We start from the raw sequence: 24,129 nt of genomic DNA, 5'->3' as shown, positions 1-24,129 counted from the left end.
TTCCCCAGTACTGGGGCCATGTCCCATTGGAACAGTTCCTTCCTTCCCCAGTACTGGGACCATGTCCCATTGGAACAGTTCCCTCCTTCCCCAGTACTGGGACCATGTCCCATTGGAACAGTTCCCTCCTTCCCCAGTACTGGGGCCATGTCCCATTGGAACAGTTCCCTCCTTCCCCAGTGCTGGGGCCATGTCCCATTGGAACAGCTCCTTCCTTCCCCAGTACTGGGGCCATGTCCCATTGGAACAGTTCCTTCCTTCCCCAGTACTGGGGCCATGTCCCATTGGAACAGTTCCCTCCTTCCCCAGTACTGGGGCCATGTCCCATTGGAACAGTTCCCTCCTTCCCCAGTACTGGGGCCATGTCCCATTGGAACAGTTCCCTCCTTCCCCAGTACTGGGGCCATGTCCCATTGGAACAGTTCCCTCCTTCCCCAGTACTGGGACCATGTCCCATTGGAACAGTTCCCTCCTTCCCCAGTACCGGGGCCATGTCCCATTGGAACAGTTCCCTCCTTCCCCAGTACTGGGGCCATGTCCCATTGGAACAGTTCCCTCCTTCCCCAGTACTGGGACCATGTCCCATTGGAACAGTTCCCTCCTTCCCCAGTACTGGGACCATGTCCCATTGGAATAGTTCCCTTCTTCCCCAGGACTGGGGCCATGTCCCATTGGAACAGTCCCAACCTTCCCCAGTACTGGGGCCGTGTCCCATTGGAACAGTTCCCTCCTTCCCCAGTACTGGGACCATATCCCATTGGAACAGTTCCCTCCTTCCCCAGTACCGGGGCCATGTCCCATTGGAACAGTTCCCTCCTTCCCCAGTACCGGGGCCATGTCCCATTGGAACAGTCCCCTCCTTCCCCAGTACTGGGACCGTGTCCCATTGGAACAGTTCCCTCCTTCCCCAGTACTGGGGCCATATCCCATTGGAACAGTTACCTCCTTCCCCAGTACTGGGACCATGTCCCATTGGAACAGTCCCCTCCTTCCCCAGTACTGGGACCGTGTCCCATTGGAACAGTTCCCTCCTTCCCCAGTACTGGGGCCATGTCCCATTGGAACAGCTCCCTCCTTCCCCAGTACTGGGGCCATGTCCCATTGGAACAGTTCCCTCCTTCCCCAGTACCGGGGCCATGTCCCATTGGAACAGTCCCAACCTTCCCCAATACTGGGGCCATGTCCCATTGGAACAGCTCCCTCCTTCCCCAGTACTGGGGCCATGTCCCATTGGAACAGTTCCCTCCTTCCCCAGTACCGGGGCCATGTCCCATTGGAACAGTCCCAACCTTCCCCAATACTGGGACCATGTCCCATTGGAACAGTCCCCTCCTTCCCCAGTATTGGGTCCATATCCCATTGGAACAGTTCCCTCCTTCCCCAGTATTGGGTCCATATCCCATTGGAACAGTTCCCTCCTTCCCCAGTACTGGGGCCATGTCCCATTGGAACAGTTCCTTCCTTCCCCAGTACTGGGGCCATGTCCCATTGGAACAGTCCCCTCCTTCCCCAGGACTGGGGCCATGTCCCATAAATGTGAACCCGTTTCTCCCACACCAATCTTTGAGCCGCTCGTTTACCTCTGTGATCTTGTTGACTGTGACAATTTTCTTGTGGCCCAGATAGTCATCCTGAAATTATTACCTTTCTGGTTCTGCTGTCCGATGTCACCTCCAGCTGCTGATATTCCCTCAGCAGAACCTCCTTCCTTTTCCTATTGATATCGTTGGGACTTTGTGGACCATGACATCTGGATGTTGTCCCTCCCACTCCAAGTCCCTCTGCAACCCAGATGAGAGATCCTGACCCAGGCCCCAGGCCGGCAATACAGCCTTCGGGAATCTCAACCCTGGCCACAGAGAACAGTCTCTATTCCCCTGACTATACTAGCCCTGATTATAACACCATTTCTCTTTTCTCCTCACTCCTGAATGGCTCCCTGTACCACAGCACTATGGTCAGTTAGCTCATCCTCCCTACAAGAATCTCCAACCTGTTAGACAAGCTCAAGGGCTGAGGCTCCTTCAGCACTACCTCCTGGGTCCCTCTACCTGCCTCACTCAGAGTCACACCCTCCTGTTCCTGACCACTGCCCGAATTCCTGGGCGTTTATCTGAGGGGTGTGACTGCCTCCTGAAACACAGCGTCCAGGTGACTCCCTCCCTCCCTGATCTATGGCAGTGCTCAAAGCTCAGAATCCAGCTCGTCAGCTCTGAGCTGGAGTTCCCCAAACAGCCAACACTTGCTGCAGAATGTGCTCCCTCTGAACCACAGTGGGGTCCACCTGCTCCCACGTCATGCAGGTACGATGCAGGTGGGCAGCAGTGAGGACTGCAGATGCTGGAGATCAGGGTCTAGATGACAGTGGTGCTGGAAAAGCACAGCAGGTCAGGCAGCATCCGAGGATGAAGGGTTCCAGCCCGGAACATCGATTTTCCTGTTCCTCCAGTGCTGGCTTTCCTGGTGCTAGCCATCAGTTATCCTGTAAATCAGCGTCTTACACCACTACGAGTTTAAACATCGCTTTGTTATACCCTGCAGGGAGGTGCTACATTGCCTCCAAATCCCCTGCACAATATCCTCGATTGGAATGTGGTTCCCTCAGGATGGGATCTCCCTGTGCACACGGACTGTGTCACTGAGCACACATACTAACCTCCTCATTGTTTTTCAGATTTTTCGACAACAGACAGTGCCAGCTGTTCACAAACTTCATTCAACTTCATCTTCATCAGTTACGATAAGTCCAAGTGTGAACAATACAAGGAGGCCCTGAGAAACGCAATGGGTAAGATGGTGTCAAAGAACTCACCGTATACAGCACATACACCTCCCTCAGCACCGGCAACAATCACCGACCCTCCGACACTGCGGCACTCCCTCAGCACTGACCCTCCGACAGTGCGGCACTCCCTCAGCACCAACCCTCCGACACTGCGGCACTCCCTCAGCACTGACCCTCCGACAGTGCAGCACTCCTTCAAAACTGACCCTCCGATAGTGCGGCACCCCCTCAGCACTGACCCTCTGACAGTGCAGCACTCCCTCAGCACTGACCCTCCAACAATGCAGCACTCCCTCAGCACTGATCCTCCGACAGTGCGGCACTCCCTCAGTACTGACCCTCTGACAGTGCAGCACTCCCTCAGCACTGACCCTCCGACAGTGCAGCACTCCCTCAGCACTGACCCTCTGACAGTGCAGCACTCCCTCAGCACTGACCCTCTGACAGTGCAGCACTCCCTCAGTACTGACCCTCTGACAGTGCGGCACTTCCTTTGAGAGACAAGATGTTTACTCACAGATCACTTTCGAATACGTCTCCGGGAGACCCGCACCAATCAACCCCACTGCCCCATGGCCCAAGCTTTCAACTCCCCAAGTACCTTGTCCTCCTCCACTGACAGTCACTCCTCACCAGACGCCTGGAGGAAGAACGCCTCATCTTCAGCCTCGAAACACTTCAACCCCAGGGCATCAATGTGGACTTCACCAGTTTCCTCATTTTCACTCTCCCCCCCCTTACTCCCCTTCAGCCCAGTCCTCATGACCTGTCCCATCTGTCAATGTTCCTTCCCACCTCTCCACTCCACCCTCCTCTCTGACCTTTCACCATTACCCCCACCTCCAACCACTTATAGCACTCTCAACTACCTTCCCCCCAGTCCCACCCCTCATTCATCTCTCCACCCCCATTTTTTCTCCATCCCCCCCATCTATCTCTCCACCCCCCCATTTATCTCTCCATCCCCCCATTTATCTCTCCATCCCCCCATTTATCTCTCCACACCCCCCATTTCTCTCTCCACCCCCCTCATTTATCTCTCCATCCCCCTCATCTATCTCTCCACACCCCCCATTTATCTCTCCACCCCCCCATTTATCTCTCCATCCCCCCATTTATCTCTCCATCCCCCCCATTTATCTCTCCATCCCCCCATTTATCTCTCCATCCCTCCATTTATCTCTCCACACCCCCCATTTATCTCTCCACACCCCCATTTATCTCTCCATCCCCCCATTTATCTCTCCATCCCCCCATTTACCTCTCCATCCCCCCATTTATCTCTCCATCCCTCCATTTATCTCTCCACACCCCCCATTTATCTCTCCATCCCCCCATTTATCTCTCCACACCCCCATTTATCTCTCCATCCCCCCATTTATCTCTCCATCCCCCCATTTATCTCTCCATCCCCCCCATTTATCTCTCCATCCCCCCATTTATCTCTCCACCCCCTCATTTATCTCTCCATCCCCCTCATTTATCTCTCCATCCCCCCATTTATCTCTCCACCCCCCTCATTTATCTCTCCACCCCCCCATTTATCTCTCCATCCCCCCATTTATCTCTCCATCCCCCCATTTATCTCTCCATCCCCCCCATTTATCTCTCCATCCCCCCATTTATCTCTCCATCCCCCCATTTATCTCTCCATCCCCCATTTATCTCTCCACACCCCCATTTATCTCTCCATCCCCCATTTATCTCTCCATCCCCCCATTTATCTCTCCATCCCCCCATTTATCTCTCCATCCCCCCATTTATCTCTCCATCCCCCCATTTATCTCTCCATCCCCCCATTTATCTCTCCATCCCCCCATTTATCTCTCCATCCCCCCCATTTATCTCTCCATCCCCCCATTTATCTCTCCATCCCCCATTTATCTCTCCATCCCCCCCATTTATCTCTCCATCCCCCCATTTATCTCTCCATCCCCCCCATTTATCTCTCCATCCCCCTCATTTATCTCTCCATCCCCCATTTATCTCTCCATCCCCCTCATTTATCTCTCCATCCCCCCATTTATCTCTCCATCCCCCCCATTTATCTCTCCATCCCCCCATTTATCTCTCCATCCCCCATTTATCTCTCCACCCCCCTCATTTATCTCTCCACCCCCCTCATTTATCTCTCCATCCCCCCATTTATCTCTCCATCCCCCATTTATCTCTCCATCCCCCCCATTTATCTCTCCATCCCCCTCATTTATCTCTCCATCCCCCCATTTATCTCTCCATCCCCCCATTTATCTCTCCACCCCCCTCATTTATCTCTCCATCCCCCTCATTTATCTCTCCACCCCCCTCATTTATCTCTCCACCCCCCTCATTTATCTCTCCATCCCCCCATTTATCTCTCCATCCCCCCATTTATCTCTCCATCCCCCTCATTTATCTCTCCACCCCCCTCATTTATCTCTCCACCCCCCTCATTTATCTCTCCATCCCCCCATTTATCTCTCCATCCCCCTCATTTATCTCTCCACCCCCCTCATTTATCTCTCCATCCCCCATTTATCTCTCCATCCCCCTCATTTATCTCTCCATCCCCCCCATTTATCTCTCCATCCCCCCATTTATCTCTCCACCCCCAAGGCTCCCAGTCTCATTCCTGATGAAGGGCTTTTGCCCGAAACATCGATGTTCCTGCTCCTCGGATGTTGCCTGACCTGCTGTGCTTTTCCAGCACCACTCTGATCCAGACACTGACCTATCGTTGCCTCCTGTGTTATGGACTAGCCCAGACCACTCAAAACATTCTCCAGCAGACAGCCCCAGACCATAACTTTCCGATGTGTTTCGGTATGTGTACTGTGAAAATTACCCGGAGTAGGATAGCGAGGTTGACTCCTAGATTTTAAAACAGACAAAAAAAAAATTGATTCACAAAATTGCAGAATGAAACTCAAAGAACAGAATATAGAATCCCTCCAGAACCCCGTCTATCCAAACTAGCCTTAATTATGCCGTTCCGAATATACACGACAGTCCCAATAAGCAAACCCCCTTTAAAACCCAGTATAAATGGGACCCACGCTTACAGGGTGAAGGTGACGGGAAGAAAGAGAGAGAGGGGAGAGAGAGAGTTTCCCAGTTTAAGATTGAACTAAAGCTGTTCAGTTCAGCTGGAGAGCTGACCACTCCCCTTTCCTTATACAGGTCACTTCTGAAGCATGACCACTTTGGCCTGAAGTCTCATCTGTTTACAAATAAACAAAAAGGCCCCTCAAAATCCTTTTCATCTCTGTACCAAACCAGACTGATCGGAGCCCGGCCTGGTGTATTACCGGTCTGAAATAAAATCAAGGACAGAGTAACCTTGAGCCAAGGAAAAGCTTTTAGGAAATAAACGGACTAGCTTTGTGACATCAGTAACCTTTCACCTTTGCCCCCAGGCACCTCCTCTGGACAGGTGAAGGGTCTGTCTTCGACCCAGGGAGGCCGTCCTGCCTTTGTTGCTGCCCTGAGCCTGATTAACGTGAGGGACCCCCAGGCCAACAGCGATGTTTATCAGCGATGGGCTGGTTCGGTCAAGGAGTACCCTGTCATCATCAACCAAAAGGTCAGAGGTTATAAAGCTCTGGTTAGGCCCCATTTGGAGTACTGTGTCCAGTTTTGGTCCCCACACCTCAGGAAGGACATACTGGCACTGGAGCATGTCCAGCGGAGATTCATACGGATGATCCCTAGAATGGTTGGTCTAACATACGAGGAACGGCTGAGGATCTTGGGATTGTATTCATTGGAGTTTAGAAGATTAAGGGGAGACTCAATAGAAACTTACAAGATAATACATGGCTTGGAAAGGGTGGACGCTAGGAAATTGTTTCCGTTAGGCGAGGAGACTAGGACCCGTGGACACAGCCTCAAAATTAGAGGGGGTCAATTCAGAACAGAAATGCGGAGACATTTCTTCAGCCAGAGAGTGGTGGGCCTGTGGAATTCATTGCCGTGGAGTGCAGTGGAGGCTGGGACGCTAAATGTCTTCAAGGCAGATATTGATAAATTCTTGATGTCACAAGGAATTAAGGGATATGGGGAGAATGAGGGTATGTGGAGTTGAAATGCCCATCAGCCATGATTGAATGGCGGAGTGGACTCGATGGGCCGAATGGCCAAATGGAAGTAAGGTCTTATGGTCTTAGGTTAACAACTCCGCTAACTATCCCCTTTCTGTGTTGTGGGAACCTCCAAACCGTGACCCATTTGTGAATAACCACATGGTGTAGGCCCAGGGTGTGACCAGCAAGGTAATGCTGGGAGCTGAGCTCAGTGTGGGAGTTTGGGGGAGTGAGTGGGGGAAGGGATTGTCATGTCCAGTTCCAGCCCTCTCTGTGAGGGGCCGTTCTGTGGCTGAGGCGCTGCTGGTTAGCAAGCCGGGGTGAATACTGGTTGTTGAGGCAGGTGAGCAGGAACAGGGTCAGGGTATGAGTGAAGCAGCTTTTGCCCCTCAGTCCCCTGGTTATGCAGGTTACTATCCAGTCGGTGGAGGGGAACGCTGCTCCTGCCGGGAGGTGGGAGATCAGGGAGCAGTCTCGCGACCCTCAGAGGAGCTCCTCATCGATGGTGTGGTTCAGTTGGAGCGGTAGGTGGACACACTGGGGAGCACAGAGTGTGATAAACGTTGGTTACAGGGAGGTCAATGGATACAGGGTCAGGCAGGTCAATGGGTAACTGCGAGAAGACACAGGCAGGTATTGCCGGAGCCTCCTGTGACTATTCCTCTCACTAACAGCTACACTGTTTTGGATACTGCCTTTGGGGGGGAGGTGATAATCTTTCAGGGGAGTATAACACAGCAGCAAGGTCTGAGGTGCCCTAACTAGCCCAGTGTAAAGCAGGGTATCACAAAGTCCCACTGAGTAACTGTGATCGGGGGGCTCTCTGATCAGGGGATCAGATGGGCGGTTTTCTCTAGCTGTGAGCGAGACTCCAGGAGGGGGTGTTTCCTCCTGGTGCCAGGGTCAGGGACGTCTCGGAACGGTTACAGCAAATTCTCAAAGGGGGCGGTCACAGGTCATTGTCCACATTGGTCCCAATAACACAGTTAGAGAGAGGGATGGGGTCATACTGAGTGAATATTGGGGGAGTTAGGCAGGAGGTTAAAAAGCAGAGTGTTAGTGGGGGAACACCTTGAGACCCCTAGGAAGGATTTGGAGGGATATGGGCCAATTGCTGGCAAATGGGACTAGATTAGGTTGGGATATCTGGTCAGCATGGACGGGTTAGACTGAAGGGTCTGTTTCAGTGCTGTATATCTCCAAGACTCCATGACTCTATGACTATAATTCTATCAGTTTTTAAATAGTTATGGAAATGGATAGAGCTGGTCCACAAGTGAAAGTTCTAAATTGGGGCCAGATCGATTTTGTTGGTATTAGACAGGAACTCCCAAAAGTTGATTGGGGGAAAGGGACACCTGGCAAATGGGAAGCTTTCGAAGGCGAGCTAACGGACGTTCAGGGACTCGGCCGTTAGTGTGAAGGGCAACGCTAACAGGAGGAGGGAACACTGGGTGACCAGAGAGATGGGGGCTCTGCCAAAGAGAAAGAAGGAGGCAGATGTCAGTTATCGACAGCTGGGATCGAGGGAATCCCTTCAGGGAGTATAGTGGGTGTAGGAGCAATCTACAGAGGGAATTCAGGAAGGCAGAAAGGGGTCATGTTATACCAAAACAGAAATTGCTGGAAAAGCTCAGCAGGTCTGGCAGTATCTGTGGAGAGAAATCAGAGTTAATGTTCTGGGTCCAGTGACCCTTCCTCAGAACTGATGATAGCGAGAAAAATCTTGGTTTATACTCAGAAGATAGGGTGGGGGGGGGTGGGGAAGAGATAGAATATAGAACATAGAACAATACAGCTCAGAACAGGCCCTTTGGCCCAAGATGTTGTGCCGAGATTTAATCCTAATGTAAAATATAGTAACTTAACCTGCGCACCCCACAACTCACTGCTATCCATGTGCATGTCCAGCAGTCGCTTAAATGTCCCCAATGACTCTGCTTCCACCACCACCGCTGGCAACACATTCCATACATTCACAACTCTCTGTGTACAGAACCTTCCTCTGACGTCTCCTTTATACCCTCCTCCTAATATCTTAAAATAATGACCCCTCGTGCCAGTCAGTCCTGCCCTGGGGAAAAGTCTCTGGCTGTTGACTCTATCTATTCCTCTCATTATTTTGTACACCTCGATCAGGTCTCCTCTCTTCCTCCTCCTCTCCAGAGAGACAAGTCTGATCTAAGTCAACCTTTCTTCATAAGGCAAGCCCTCCAGTCCAGGCAGCATCCTGGTAAACCTTCTTTGCACCCTCTCCAAAGCCTCTGTATCTTTCCTATAGTAGGGCAACCAGAACTGGACACAATATTCCAAGTGTGGTCTCACCAGGGACTTGTAGAGCTGCAGCAAAACCTCACGGCTCTTAAACTCGATCCCCCTGTTAATGAAAGCCAAAACACCATATGCTTTCTTAACAATCCTATCCACTTGGGTGGCAACTTTGAGGGATCTATGTACTTGCACACCCAGATCCCTCTGTTCCTCCACACTGCCAAGAATCCTGTCTTTAATCCTATATTCAGCATTTGAGTTTGACCTTCCAAAATGCATCACTTTGCATTTATCCAGGTTGAACTCCATCTGCCATTTCTCAGCCCAGCTCTGCATCCTGTCTATGTCTCACTGCAGCCTGCAGGAGCCCTCTATACTATCGACAACACCTCCAACCTTTGTTGATAAGTAAACAATAGATTGGGATTGAAACGGAAATCCTGTCGGAGACAGGAGCAGAAGCTCTTCAACATGGACATGCCTGGAGGAGATGGAGCGTTGAGATGGCGTTGGCAGATATGTTTAAGTAGAATCCAGAGAGATTCCACAAGTATGTTAAGGCCAAAGCAGTAACTAGGGAGAGAATAAGGTCCCGTATAGATCAATGAGTCTGTCTGTGTTTGGAGCCACAAGAAGTGGCTGAGGTACCGAATGAATATTTTGCATTTACTGAGGGAGAAAGATGTGGAAGATAGAGAACTCAGGGGAACCAACAGTGATATCTCAGTCAGAGTCCACATTACAGAACAGGATGAATGTCTTAAAATCCATGAAGGTAAGTACGTCTCCAGGAAATGGTGAAGTGTGGCCTAGAACTCTGGGAGAAGCTAGAGAAGTGATTGCTGGGCCTCTTGCTGAGATATTTGTATCATCGATAGTCACGGATGAGGTGCCGGAAGACTGGAGGTTGGCAAACGTGGTGCCACTGTTTAAGAAGGGCGGTAAGGACAAGCCTGGGAACTATAGGCCAGTGAGCCTGACCTTAGAGGTGGGCAAGTTGTTGGAGGGAATCCTGAGGGACAGGATGTACATGTATTTGGAAAGGCAAGGACTGATTAGGGATAGTCAACATGGTTTTGTGCGTGGGAAATCATGTCTCACAAACTTGGTTGAGTTTTTGAAGAGATAATCAAGAAAATATATGAAGGCAGGGCCGACGATATTGTCTACATGGACTTTAGCAAGGCCTTCAACAAGATGTTACATGGTCGACTGGTTAGGAAGGTTAGATGACAGGGGATTCAGGCAGAGCTAGCCAACTGGAGACAACATTGGTTTGATAGGTTGGTAGGAGACCGAGGGTTGGGGTAGAGGATTGCTGTTCAGACTGGAGGCCTGTGACCAGCGGCCTGCTGCAAGGATCACTGCTGGGTTTGTCATTGATAGAAACAGTTTCAATGTGAACATAGGAAGATGGTTGCAGATGGTAGAGGGAAGAAGGCTATCGAACAATACAACAAGATGTAGGGCAGCTGGCTCAGTGCGCTGAGGAATACCAGATGGAGTTTAACTCAGAGAAATGTAAGGTGTTGTACTTGGTCAGGACTGACACGGTCAGTGGTAGAGCCCTGGGGATGGCCCAGAGAGACCCAATGGTGCAGGTACATTGGTCCTTGGACGGGGAGTCACGTGGAGAAATGATGGTGAAGAAGGCAGAGGGCACACTCACTGTCATTGGTCAGAGCACTAGGCCCAGGAGTTGGGACATCACCAGGACATTGGTAAGTTCCCATTTTACACACAGAGGGTGGTCGCCGTGCTACAGAACAACGGTATTAACCGGGAAAGGGTCCAAAAAACATTTACAAATATGTGACCGAGACTGGAGGTTATAAAGAGATGCTGGGGCCGTTTTCCCTGGGGCATCGGAGGCTGAGGGATGACCCTCAGAGAGGTTTATAAAATCATGAGGGTCATGGAGAGGGTAAATAGGCAAAGTATTGTTCTCAGGGTAAGGGAGTCCTGAACAAGAGGACATAGGTTTAGGGTGAGAGGGGAAAGATATGAAAGGGACTTAAGGGGGCAACTTTTTCACACAGAGGGTGGTACGTGTATGGAATGAGCTGCCAGAGGATGTGGTGGAGGCTGGTACAATTACAACATTTAAGAGGCATTTGGATGGGTATATGAATAGGAAGGGTTTGGAGGGATATGGGCCGGGTGCTGGCAGGTGGGACTAGGTCAGTTTGGAAAACCTGATCAGTGTGAATGGATTTTATGTTTCTGTATTACACTATTCACCCTCTGACAGTGCGGCACTCCCTCAGTACTGACCCTCTGACAGTGCAGCACTCCTTCAGTACTGACCCTCTGACAGTGCAGTACTCCCTCAGTACTGACCCTCTGACAGTGCAGTACTCCCTCAGTACTGACCCTCTGACAGTGCAGTACTCCCTCAGTACTGACCCTCTGACAGTGCAGCACTCCCTCAGCACAGACCCTCTGACAGTGCAGCACTCCCTCAGTACTGACCCTCTGACAGTGCAGTACTCCCTCAGTACTGACCCTCCGACAGTGCGGCACTCCCTCAGCACTGACCCTCCGACAGTGCAGCACTCCCTCAGTACTGACCCTCCGACAGTGCGGCACTCCCTCAGCACTGACCCTCCGACAGTGCGGCACTCCCTCAGCACTGACCCTCCGACAGTGCAGCACTCCCTCAGTACTGACCCTCTGACAGTGCGGCACTCCCTCAGTACTGACCCTCCGACAGTGCGGCACTCCCTCAGCACTGACCGTCTGACAGTGCAGCACTCCCTCAGTACTGACCCTCCGACAGTGCGGCACTCCCTCAGTACTGACCCTCTGACGGTGCGACACTCCCTCAGCACTGACCCTCTGATGGTGCGGCACTCCCTCAGTACTGACCCTCTGACGGTGCGACACTCCCTCAGCACTGACCCTCTGACGGTGCGACACTCCCTCAGTACTGACCCTCTGACAGTGCGGCACTCCCTCAGCACTGACCCTCTGACAGTGCGGCACTCCCTCAGTACTGACCCTCTGACGGTGCGGCACTCCCTCAGTACTGACCCTCCGACAGTGCAGCACCCCCTCAGCACTGACCCTCTGACGGTGCGGCACTCCCTCAGTACTGACCCTCCGACAGTGCAGCACCCCCTCAGCACTGACCCTCCGACAGTGCAGCACCCCCTCAGCACTGACCCTCTGACGGTGCGGCACCCCCTCAGCACTGACCCTCTGACAGTGCAGCACCCCCTCAGCACTGACCCTCTGACGGTGCGGCACCCCCTCAGCACTGACCCTCCGACAGTGCAGCACTCCCTCAGCACTGACCCTCTGACAGTGCAGTACTCCCTCAGTACTGACCCTCTGACGGTGCGGCACCCCCTCAGCACTGACCCTCCGACAGTGCGGCACTCCCTCAGTACTGACCCTCTGACAGTGCAGTACTCCCTCAGCACTAACCCTCTGACGGTGCGGCACCCCCTCAGCACTGACCCTCTGACAGTGCGGCACTCCCTCAGTACTGACCCTCTGACAGTGCGGCACTCCCTGAGCACTGACCCTCTGACAGTGCGGCACTCCCTCAGTACTGACCCTCCGACAGTGCGGCACTCCCTCAGCACTGACCGTCTGACAGTGCAGCACTCCCTCAGTACTGACCCTCCGACAGTGCTGCACTCCCTCAGTACTGACCCTCCGACAGTGCTGCACTCCCTCAGTACTGACCCTCCGACAGTGCGGCACTCCCTCAGTACTGACCCTCTGACAGTGCGACACTCCCTCAGTACTGACCCTCCGACAGTGCGACACTCCCTCAGTACTGACCCTCTGACAGTGCGGCACTCCCTCAGTACTGACCCTCTGACAGTGCGGCACTCCCTCAGTACTGACCCTCTGACAGTGCGGCACCCCCTCAGCACTGACCCTCTGACAGTGCGGCACTCCCTGAGCACTGACCCTCTGACAGTGCGGCACTCCCTGAGCACTGACCCTCTGACGGTGCGACACTCCCTCAGTACTGACCCTCTGACAGTGCGGCACTCCCTCAGCACTGACCCTCCGACAGTGCAGCACCCCCTCAGCACTGACCCTCTGACGGTGCGGCACTCCCTCAGTACTGACCCTCCGACAGTGCAGCACCCCCTCAGCACTGACCCTCCGACAGTGCAGCACCCCCTCAGCACTGACCCTCTGACGGTGCGGCACCCCCTCAGCACTGACCCTCTGACGGTGCGACACCCCCTCAGCACTGACCCTCTGACAGTGCGGCACTCCCTCAGTACTGACCCTCTGACAGTGCGGCACTCCCTGAGCACTGACCCTCCGACAGTGCGGCACTCCCTCAGTACTGACCCTCCGACAGTGCGGCCCTCCCTCAGCACTGACCGTCTGACAGTGCAGCACTCCCTCAGTACTGACCCTCCGACAGTGCGGCACTCCCTCAGTACTGACCCTCCGACAGTGCGGCACTCCCTCAGTACTGACCCTCTGACAGTGCGGCACTCCCTCAGTACTGACCCTCCGACAGTGCGGCACTCCCTCAGTACTGACCCTCTGACAGTGCAGCACTCCCTCAGTACTGACCCTCTGACAGTGCGGCACCCCCTCAGTACTGACCCTCTGACAGTGCGGCACTCCCTGAGCGTCCATCTTTTGATTTCACTGTGAACTGATTTTATACAGTGGGGTCATCCCCACAGAGCAGGCGTTACCCCCACAGAGCAGGCGTTACTCCCATAGAGCAGGCGTTACCCCCACAGAGCAGACATTACTCCCACAGAGCAGGCGTTACCCCCACAGAGCAGGCGTTACCCCCACAAAGCAGGCGTTACTCCCACAGAGCAGGCGTTACCCCCACAGAGCAGGCGTTACTCCCATAGAGCAGCCGTTACTCCCACAGAGCAGGCGTTACTCCCACAGAGCAGGCGTTACTCCCACAGAGCAGGTGTTACCCCCACAGAGCAGGCGTTACTCCCACAGAGCAGCCGTTACTCCCACAGAGCAGGCGTTACTCCCACAGAGCAGACGTTACCCCCACCGAGCAGACGTTACCCCCACAGAGCAGGCGTTATTTCCACAGAGCAGGCGTTACTCCCACAGAGCAGACGTTACCCCCACAGAGCAGGCGTTACTTCCACAGAGCAGGCGTTACTCCCACAGAGCAGACGTTACCCCCACAGAGCAGGCATTACCCCCACAGAGCAGGCGTACTTCCACAGAGCAGGCGTTACTTCCACAGAGCAGACGTTACCCCCACAGAGCAGGCGTTACTCCCACAGAGCAGCCGTTACTCCCACAGAGCAGACATTACTCCCACAGAGCAGACGTTACTCCCACAGAGCAAACGTTACCCCCAGAGGGCAGGTGTTACCCCCACAGAGCAGGTGTTACTCCCACAGAGCAGGTGTTACTCCCACAGAGCAGGCGTTACTCCCACAGAGCAGGTGTTACCCCCACAGAGCAGGTGTTACTCCCACAGAGCAGGTGTTACTCCCACAGAGCAGGCGTTACTCCCACAGAGCAGGTGTTACTCCCACAGAGCAGGTGTTACTCCCACAGAGCAGGCGTTACTCCCACAGAGCAGACGTTACTCCCACAGAGCAGGCGTTACTCCCACAGAGCAGGTGTTACTCCCACAGAGCAGGCGTTACCCCCACAGAGCAGGCGTTACTCCCACAGAGCAGGTGTTACTCCCACAGAGCAGGTGTTACCCCCACAGAGCAGCCGTTACCCCCACAGAGCAGGCGTTACTCCCACAGAGCAGGCGTTACTTCCACAGAGCAGACGTTACTCCCACAGAGCAGACGTTAATCCCACAGAGCAGGCGTTACTCCCACAGAGCAGACGTTACCCCCACAGAGCAGCCGTTACCCCCACAGAGCAGGCGTTACTCCCACAGAGCAGGCGTTACTTCCACAGAGCAGGCGTTACTCCCACAGAGCAGGCGTTACTCCCACAGAGCAGGTGTTACCCCCACAGAGCAGGCGTTACTCCCACAGAGCAGACGTTACTCCCACAGAGCAGACGTTACTCCCACAGAGCAGGTGTTACCCCCACAGAGCAGGCGTTACTCCCACAGAGCAGGTGTTACCCCCACAGAGCAGGTGTTACTCCCACAGAGCAGGCGTTACTCCCACAGAGCAGACGTTACTCCCACAGAGCAGGCGTTACTCCCACAGAGCAGGTGTTACTCCCACAGAGCAGGCGTTACTCCCACAGAGCAGACGTTACCCCCACAGAGCAGGCGTTACTCCCACAGAGCAGACGTTACTCCCACAGAGCAGGTGTTACTCCCACAGAGCAAGCATTACTCCCACAGAGCAGGTGTTACTCCCACAGAGCAGGTGTTACCCCCACAGAGCAGGCGTTACCCCCACAGAGCAGGCGTTACTCCCACAGAGCAGGTGTTACTCCCACAGAGCAGGCGTTACTCCCACAGAGCAGACGTTACTCCCACAGAGCAGACGTTACCCCCACAGAGCAGACGTTACTCCCACAGAGCAGACGTTACCCCCACAGAGCAGGCGTTACTCCCACAGAGCAGGCGTTACTCCCACAGAGCAGACGTTACTCCCACAGAGCAGGTGTTACTCCCACAGAGCAGGCGTTACTCCCACAGAGCAGACGTTACTCCCACAGAGCAGGTGTTACCCCCACAGAGCAGGCGTTACCCCCACAGAGCAGGCGTTACTCCCACAGAGCAGGTGTTACTCCCACAGAGCAGACGTTACTCCCACAGAGCAGACGTTACCCCCACAGAGCAGGCGTTACTCCCACAGAGCAGACGTTACCCCCACAGAGCAGGCGTTACTCCCACAGAGCAGGTGTTACTCCCACAGAGCAGACGTTACTCCCACAGAGCAGGCGTTACCCCCACAGAGCAGGCGTTACTCCCACAGAGCAGACGTTACTCCCACAGAGCAGGTGTTACCCCCACAGAGCAGGCGTTACCCCCACAGAGCAGGTGTTACTCCCACAGAGCAGACGTTACCCCCACAGAGCAGCCGTTACCCCCACAGAGCAGACGTTACTCCCACAGAGCAGGTGTTACCCTGTGACTATGGCTCTGGTTTTCCATGCCCCTTTTCCCAGACCGTGTTAGGGAACTGGAGCTGGAGTTGGATGAACTGCGGATCATTCGGGAGGCAGAGGAGGTCATAGATCAGAGCTTTAGGGAAGTAGTTACTCCGAAAGTTATAGAGAGATGGGTGACAGTGAGGGGGAGTGGGAGGAAGCAGTCAGTGCAGGGACCCCCTGCGGTCGTTCCCCTCAAGAACAAAAATACCGTTTTGGAGACTTGTGGGGGGGATGACTTACCAGGGGTAAGCAACGAGGTTCAGGCCTCTGGCACGGATCCTATCCCCGTTGCTCAGAAGGGAAGGGTGGAGAAATGTAGATCGATAGTTACTGGGGACTCGATAGTGAGGGGCACAGATAGGCAGTTTTGCGGGGGCGACAGAGACTCACGATTGGTATGTTGCCTCCCAGGTGCAAGGGTACGTGATGTCTCTGATCATATTTTCCGGGTCCTTAAGGGGGAGGGAGAGCAGCCCCAGGTTGTGGTCCACGTTGGCACCAACGACATAGGTAGGAAGAGGGGTGAGGATGTTAGGCAGGCTTTCAGGGAGCTAGGTTGGAAGCTCAGAGCTAGAACAAACAGAGTTGTAGTCTCTGGTTTGTTACCCGTGCCACGTGATAGAGAGTCGAGGAATAGGGAGAGAGAGCAATTAAATGACTGGCTACAGGGATGGTGCAGGAGGGAGGGATTCCGGTTTCTGGACAACTGGGGTTCTTTCTGGGGAAGGTGGGACCTCTATAAACAGGATGGTCTACACCTGAACCTGAGGGGCACCAGTATCCTTGGGGGGAGGTTTGCTAGTGCTCTTTGGGAGGGTTTAAACTAACTCTGCAGGGGCATGGGAACCTGGACTGTAGCTTTATGGTACAGGACCTTGAGTGTAGGGAGGTTAGGAACAAGGCATCGATCTCGAAGGAGGGTGCCTGTAAACAGGAAAGTGGCTTGAAGTGTGTATACTTCAATGCCAGAAGTATAAGAAATAAGGTAGGTGAACTTGCAGCGTGGGTTTGTACCTGGGACTTCGATGTTGTGGCCATTACAGAGACGTGGGTAGAACAGGGGCAGGAATGGCTGTTGCAGGTTCCAGGGTTTAAATGTTTTAGCAGGGTCAGAGGTGGGGGTAAAAGAGGGGGAGGTGTGGCATTGCTTGTCAAGGATAGTATTACAGCGGTGGAAAGGACGATGGAGGAAGGCTTGCCATCTGAGGTAGTTTGGGCTGAGGTTAGGAATAGGAAAGGTGAGGTCACCCTGTTAGGAGTTTTCTACAGTCCTCCTAATAGTCCTAGAGAAGTAGAGGAAAGTATTGCGAGGATGATTCAGGAGAAGAGTGAAGGTAGCAGGGTGGTTGTTATGGGGGACTTTAACTTCCCAGATATTGACTGGGAAAGCTATAGCTCGAGTTTGTTAGATGGGTCGGTGTTTGTCCAATGTGTGCAGGAGGGTTTCCTGACCCAATATGTAGACAGGCCAACAAGAGGTGAGGCTATACTGGATTTGGTTCTAGGTAATGAACCAGGCCAGGTGTTAGACTTGGAGGTAGGTGAGCACTTCGGGGACAGTGACCACAACTCGGTGACTTTTACTCTAGTGATGGAGAGGGATAAGTGTGCACTGCAGGGCAAGAGTTATAGCTGGGGGCAGGGAAATTATGATGCAGTGAGGCATGACTTAGGATGCGTGGATTGGAAAAATAGGCTTCAAGGGAAGAACACAAATGATATGTGGAGATTGTTCAAGGAGCAGCTATTGGGTGTCCTTGATAAGTATGTACCTGTCAGGCAGGGAGTAAAGGGTCTTGTGAGGGAGCCGTGGTTTAATAAGGAATTGGAATCCCTTGTGAAAGGGAAGAGGGCGGCCTATGTAAAGATGAGGCGTGAAGGTTCAGTTGGGGCGATTGAGAGTTATAAGGTAGCCAGGAAGGATCTAAAGAGAGAGCTAAGAGAAGCGAGAAGGGGACATGAAAAGTCTTTAGTTGGTAGGATTAGGGAAAACCCAAAGTCTTTCTATAGGTATGTCAGGAATAAAAGGATGACTAGGGTAGGTATCGGTCCAGTCAAGGATAGTAGTGGGAAGTTGTGTGTGGAGGCGGAGGAGATTGGAGAGACACTAAATCAATACTTTTCGTCAGTATTCACTCAGGAACAGGACACTGTTGCTGATGTGAATATTGAGTCACAAGTGATTAGAATGGATGGCCTTGAGGTATGTAGGGAAGAGGTCTGGGGAATACTGGAAAGGATGAAAATAGATAAGTCCCCTGGGCCTGATGGCATTTATCCTAGGATCCTCTGGGAAGCTAGGGAGGAGATAGCGGAGCCATTGGTCTTGATTTTTATGTCGTCATTGTCTACGGGAATAGTGCCAGAAGACTGGAGGATAGCGAATGTGGTCCCCTTGTTCAAGAAGGGGAGTAGGGATAGCCCGAGTAACTATAGGCTAGTGAGTCTCACTTCTGTTCTGGGCAAAGTCTTAGAGAGAATCGTACGGGATACGATTAATGAACATCTGGGTAGGAATAATGTGATCAAGGATAGTCAACATGGTTTTGTGAAGGGCAGGTCATGCCTCACAAACCTTATTGAGTTCTTTGAGAAGGTGACTAAGGAGGTGGACGAGGGTAAAGCAGTAGATGTGGTGTATATGGATTTTAGCAAGGCGTTCGATAAGGTTCCCCATGGTAGGCTAATGCAAAAAATACGGAGGTATGGCATTGAGGGTGCATTAGAGGTTTGGATTAGGAATTGGCTGGCTGGAAGGAGACAGAGGGTAGTAGTTGATGGTAAAGGTTCATCTTGGAGTGCAGTTACTAGCGGTGTTCCACAAGGATCTGTTTTGGGAACATTGCTGTTTGTCATCTTTATAAATGATCTAGAGGAGGGGCTTGAAAGTTGGGTGAGCAAGTTTGCGGATGACACGAAAGTCGGTGGAGTTGTGGACAGCGAAGAAGGATGTGGTAGGTTACAGCGGGATATAGATAAGCTGCAGAGCTGGGCAGAAAGGTGGCAAATGGAGTTCAATGTAGCTAAGTGTGAAGTCATTCACTTTGGTAGGAGTAACAAGAAGATGGATTACTGGGCTAATGGTAGGCTACTTGGTAGTGTGGATGAGCAGAGGGATCTTGGTGTCCATGTACACAGATCTCTGAAAGTTGCCACCCAGGTAAATAGTGCTGTGAAGAAGGCTTATGGTGTACTGGGCTTTATTGGTAGAGGAATTGAGTTCCGGAGTCCTGAGGTCATGTTGCAACTGTATAAGACTCTGGTGCGGCCTCATCTGGAGTATTGTGTGCATTTTTGGTCGCCAAACTATAGGAAGGATGTGGAGGCATTGGAACGAGTGCAGAGGAGGTTTACCAGGATGTTGCCTGGTATGGTAGGAAAATCATATGAGGAAAGGCTGAGGCACTTGGGGCTGTTCTCATTGGAGAAAAGAAGGTTTAGGGGAGATTTGATAGAGGTGTACAAGATGATTAGGGGTTTAGATAGGGTTGACAGTGAGAACCTTTTTCCGCTAATGGAGTCAGCTGTTACTAGGGGACACAGCTTTAAATTAAGGGGTGGTAGGTACAGGACAGATGTTTGGGGTAGATTCGTTACTCAGCGGGTTGTGAGTTCATGGAATGCCCTGCCAGTAGCAGTGGTGGACTCTCCCTCTTTATGGTCATTCAAGCGGGCATTGGATAGGCATATGGAGGTTATTGGGCTAGTATAGGTTAGGTAGGCTTTGGTCGGCGCAACATCGAGGGCCGAAGGGCCTGTACTGTGCTGTATTTTTCTATGTTCCATGTTTTTCTCCCAGGCTGGTCTCCCTGAAGTTGCAGTTTCTGAGGATCTGCCGTTGTCTCTTTCAGCTCGGCCCTCTCCATGAGCTGGTGAAGGGTGTGCCCTGTGCTGGGGTGAAGAGACATTACCTACAGAGGGCGATTCAGCAATACATCGACGAGCTCCATCCGTGTCAGTGTCGGCCATGTCTGAACAATGGGCAGCCAGTGGTGGTGGGCTCCACGTGCCAGTGTTTCTGTAAACCCTACACCTTCGGGCTGGCCTGTGAGAAAGGTCTGCTTGCCCAGGACCAGGAAAGTGGTAAGGTCCCAGCCACCCGCGTGTGTCTGACAGGGGGCTCTGAAACACACATGGGCAGCATTGTTGGGATGCCAATGCCAGTAGGTGGCAACTCTCATTCCCTAAGGGATATTGGTGAACCTGATGGGATTTTTCCCAATTATCATTAACAGAGTCCAGATCATCGTTAGACTCTGACAGGAAGGAGCTGAAAATGTGTTGCTGGTTAAAGCGCAGCAGGTTAGGCAGCATCCAAGGAACAGGAAATTCGACGTTCGGGCATAAGCCCTTCATCAGGAATGGAGATGACCTGGGGTGTGCAGTGAGAGAGGGACTCACTGAAATCCTTGTAGAGGGAGGAAAGAGAGCTTCTTCAAGGAAGGCATCCTTGCAAGAGGATTCGCAGTAGGTTAAAATCTTCTAGGAGAAAGTGAGGACTGGAGATGCTGGAGATCAGAGCTGAAAATGTGTTGCTGGTTAAAGCACAGCAGGTCAGGCAGCATCCAAGGAACAGGAAATTCGACGTTTCGGGCATAAGCCCTTCATCAGGAAGCCCTTCATCGGGCTTATGCCCAAAACGTCGAATATCCTGTTCCTTGGACGTTGCCTGACCTGCTGCGCTTTAACCAGCAACACATTTTCAGCTCTGATCTCCAGCATCTGCAGACCTCACTTTTTATCTGACAGGAATGAGTTCAAATCCAGGTTCCCAGAGCACAACTGGGTCCTCCAGAAAATAACCTGGTGATCACACCGTCAGTGATGGGAGCGTGGGGGAATAGAGTACATCCAGCTGTGGGAGGGGGAACTACACGGGGAAGGGTGGGGGTGGTTCACACTCAGTGCGGGAGAGGAGAAGGTTGGAATTTGGAGAGTGGTGGGGATCAGAGTATGAACATGGCAGGGTATTATCACAATGAGACGGTGTTTTGTGAATGAGGTGTTGTATTTTCCAGGAGTTGGTGTTGCTGGGGGCTGGAGTTGCTGGAGCGGGTGGACGACGTGTCAGAATGAACAGCGTTCCCGGTCCCGGCGCTGTGATAACCCCCGGCCCAGCCCCGGGGGGAGGAACTGTCCCGGACAGAGCTCCCAGTCCGAGCGTTGTGAGCACAGAGAGATGGAATATTTACGGTGAGCAGCTGTAGCCCACACCCCCTCCCTCTCGCCATTCCCTGCCCCTCCCCCGACATTACCCCTGCCCCCCACACACCCCTGCCAGCCTTGGTTTACTCTCAGGTCATGACCTTCAGGCCTGGGCCTTAGCTCTGACCTCTCAGTGAATAACCAGCCAGACCCCGTGGGCAGCTGGAACTGACCACCTCCTGCTTTCCTCATTCCCTCACTGACTCTCTCCCCTGCCCCCACACTCCAACCCCGATCCCCCATAACCCCCACCTTGCCCAGGGTGTGTACATGGGACAAGGGGAGGGGGATAGGGATGAGGGTGAGGGTCGGTGATGGGGCAGGGTGAGGTGGATGGGGATGAGGGTGGGGGTCAGTGATGGGGTGGGGGATGGGGATGAGGCTGGGGGTCAGTGATCGGGGCGGGGGATGGGGATGTGGGTGGGGGTCGGTGATGGGGTGGGGGGTGGGGATGTGGGTGGGGGTCGGTGATGGGGCGGGGGGTGGGGATGTGGGTGGGGGTCGGTGATGGGTCGGGGGTGGGGATGTGGGTGGGGGTCGGTGATGGTGTGGGGGGTGGGGATGTGGGTGGGGGTCGGTGATGGGGATGGGGGATGGGGATGTGGGTGGGGGTCGGTGATGGGGTGGGGGATGGGGATGAGGGTGGGGTTGGTGATGAGGGTGGGGGTCGGTGATGGGGTGGGGGATGGGGATATGGGTGGGGGTCGGGGGTGTGGGTCGGTGATGGGGGGCGGGGATGAGGGTGGGGGTCGGGGGGTGGGGGTCGGTGATGGGGTGGGGGGGGTGGGGATGTGGGTGGGGGTTGGTGATGGGTCGGGGGTGGGGATGTGGGTGGGGGTCGGTGATGGGGTGGGGGGTGGGGATGTGGGTGGGGGTCGGTGATGGGGCGGGGGGTGGGGATGTGGGTGGGGGTTGGTGATGGGTCGGGGGTGGGGATGTGGGTGGGGGTCGGTGATGGGGTGGGGGGTGGGGATGTGGGTGGGGGTCGGTGATGGGGTGGGGGATGGGGATGAAGGTGGGGGTCGGTGATGAGGGTGGGGGTCGGTGATGGGGTGGGGGATGGGGATATGGGTGGGTGTCGGGGGGTGTGGGTCGGTGATGGGGTGGGGGATGGGGATGAGGGTGGGGGTCGGGGGGTGGGGGTGGGTGATGGGGGCGGGGTGCTCTGACCCTGGGTAATGTGTCATTTCCTGTTTGGTGACAGAGAGCTGGAACCCCATTGTTTTGAGTTGCCCTTTGACCCACTGACCGGCTGCACGGATCCCCCCGCCCTGGACAATGGAGCGGTCCAGGTCTGTACCTGTCTCTCTAATGGTCTGCTCCATAACTGGGTCAGTCTGGGTAACTGAGCTGACCCCTCCCCACGGTCAGTGCCTCACACCCACTCACACCCACTCACACCACACACTCTCACACCCACTCACACTCCCACACCCACTCACACTCACACTCAGCCACACTCACACTCTCACACCCACACTCAGCCACACTCACACTCTCACACCCACTCACACCACACACTCTCACACCCACTCACACTCCCACACCCACTCACACTCACACTCAGCCACACTCACACTCTCACACCCACTCACACCACACACTCTCACACCCACTCACACTCCCACACCCACTCACACTCAAACTCTCACACTCACACTCTCACACCCACTCACACTCACACTCAGCCACACTCACACTCTCACACCCACTCACACCCACTCACACCACACACTCTCACACCCACTCACACTCCCGCTCCCACTCACACTCAGCCACACTCACACTCATACTCTCACACCCACTCACACTACACACTCTAACTCACACTCACACACATACTCTCACTCACACTCATACTCACACCACACACTCTCACACTCTCACTCACATTCACACCCACTCACACTCCCACACCCACTCACACTCCCACACCCACTCACACTCACACTCAGCCACACTCACACTCTCACACTCACTCACACCCACTCACACACACCCAGTCACAGTCACTAACACACACATACCCAAAAACACTCACTCGCTCCCACTCACACTCAGTCACACTCACTCTCATACTCACTCACACCCACTCTCACTCTCACACACTCACACCCACTCACACTCAGTCACACTTACTCTCACACTCACTTACTCCCACTCACACTCAGTCACATCCACTCACACTCAGTCACACTCAGTCACGTTCAGTCACACTCTGTCACACTCTCACTCTCACTCACTCACACCCACTCACACTCTCACTCACTCCCACTCTTTCTCACTCACACCCACTCACTCAGTCACATTCACTCACACCCAAAATCACCCTTTACGCTCACCCACACCCAATCACACCCAGTCTCACTCACACTCACTCACACCAACTCTCACACACACACATCCAAAAACACTCACTCACACACACACCCACTCACTCAGTCACACTCACTCAAACCAACTCTCTCACACTCACTAACTCATGCACCCAGTCACACTCACACTCACTCACACTCACATTCACACTCTCTCACTTACACCCACTCATGCCCACTCAAACTCACTCACACACACTCATCATCCCCCGTTTCCCCATTCCCCCATTCCCCACCAACACCCCCGTTCCTCGCCATCGCCCCATTCCCCCATCACCCCCCATTTCCCCATTCCCCCATCACCCCCGTCCCCCCATTACCCCATCACCCCCAGTTCCCCCATCATCCCCCGTTTCCCCCATCACCCCAGTTCCCCCATTCCCCCGTT

At 53.7% G+C, this 24,129-nt stretch overlaps 1 protein-coding gene across 1 annotated transcript in view; it reads left to right on the top strand.

The window, feature by feature from the left end:
- Window positions 1–24,129, top strand: part of LOC132829809 (complement component C7-like) — a 68,532-nt gene that overhangs the window by 34,773 nt on the left and 9,630 nt on the right. The window contains exons 8-11 of the mRNA XM_060847176.1: window positions 2,675–2,788; window positions 6,181–6,347; window positions 20,013–20,244; window positions 21,180–21,354. Coding sequence (XP_060703159.1) covers window positions 2,675–2,788; window positions 6,181–6,347; window positions 20,013–20,244; window positions 21,180–21,354 — 688 coding nt within the window. The remainder of the gene's footprint in view (window positions 1–2,674; window positions 2,789–6,180; window positions 6,348–20,012; window positions 20,245–21,179; window positions 21,355–24,129) is intronic.

This window comes from Hemiscyllium ocellatum, chromosome 2 (genome assembly GCF_020745735.1).
Source record: "Hemiscyllium ocellatum isolate sHemOce1 chromosome 2, sHemOce1.pat.X.cur, whole genome shotgun sequence".
In the NCBI taxonomy this organism is placed as follows: domain Eukaryota; kingdom Metazoa; phylum Chordata; class Chondrichthyes; order Orectolobiformes; family Hemiscylliidae; genus Hemiscyllium; species Hemiscyllium ocellatum.
This window is presented reverse-complemented; position numbering and strand designations above follow the sequence as displayed.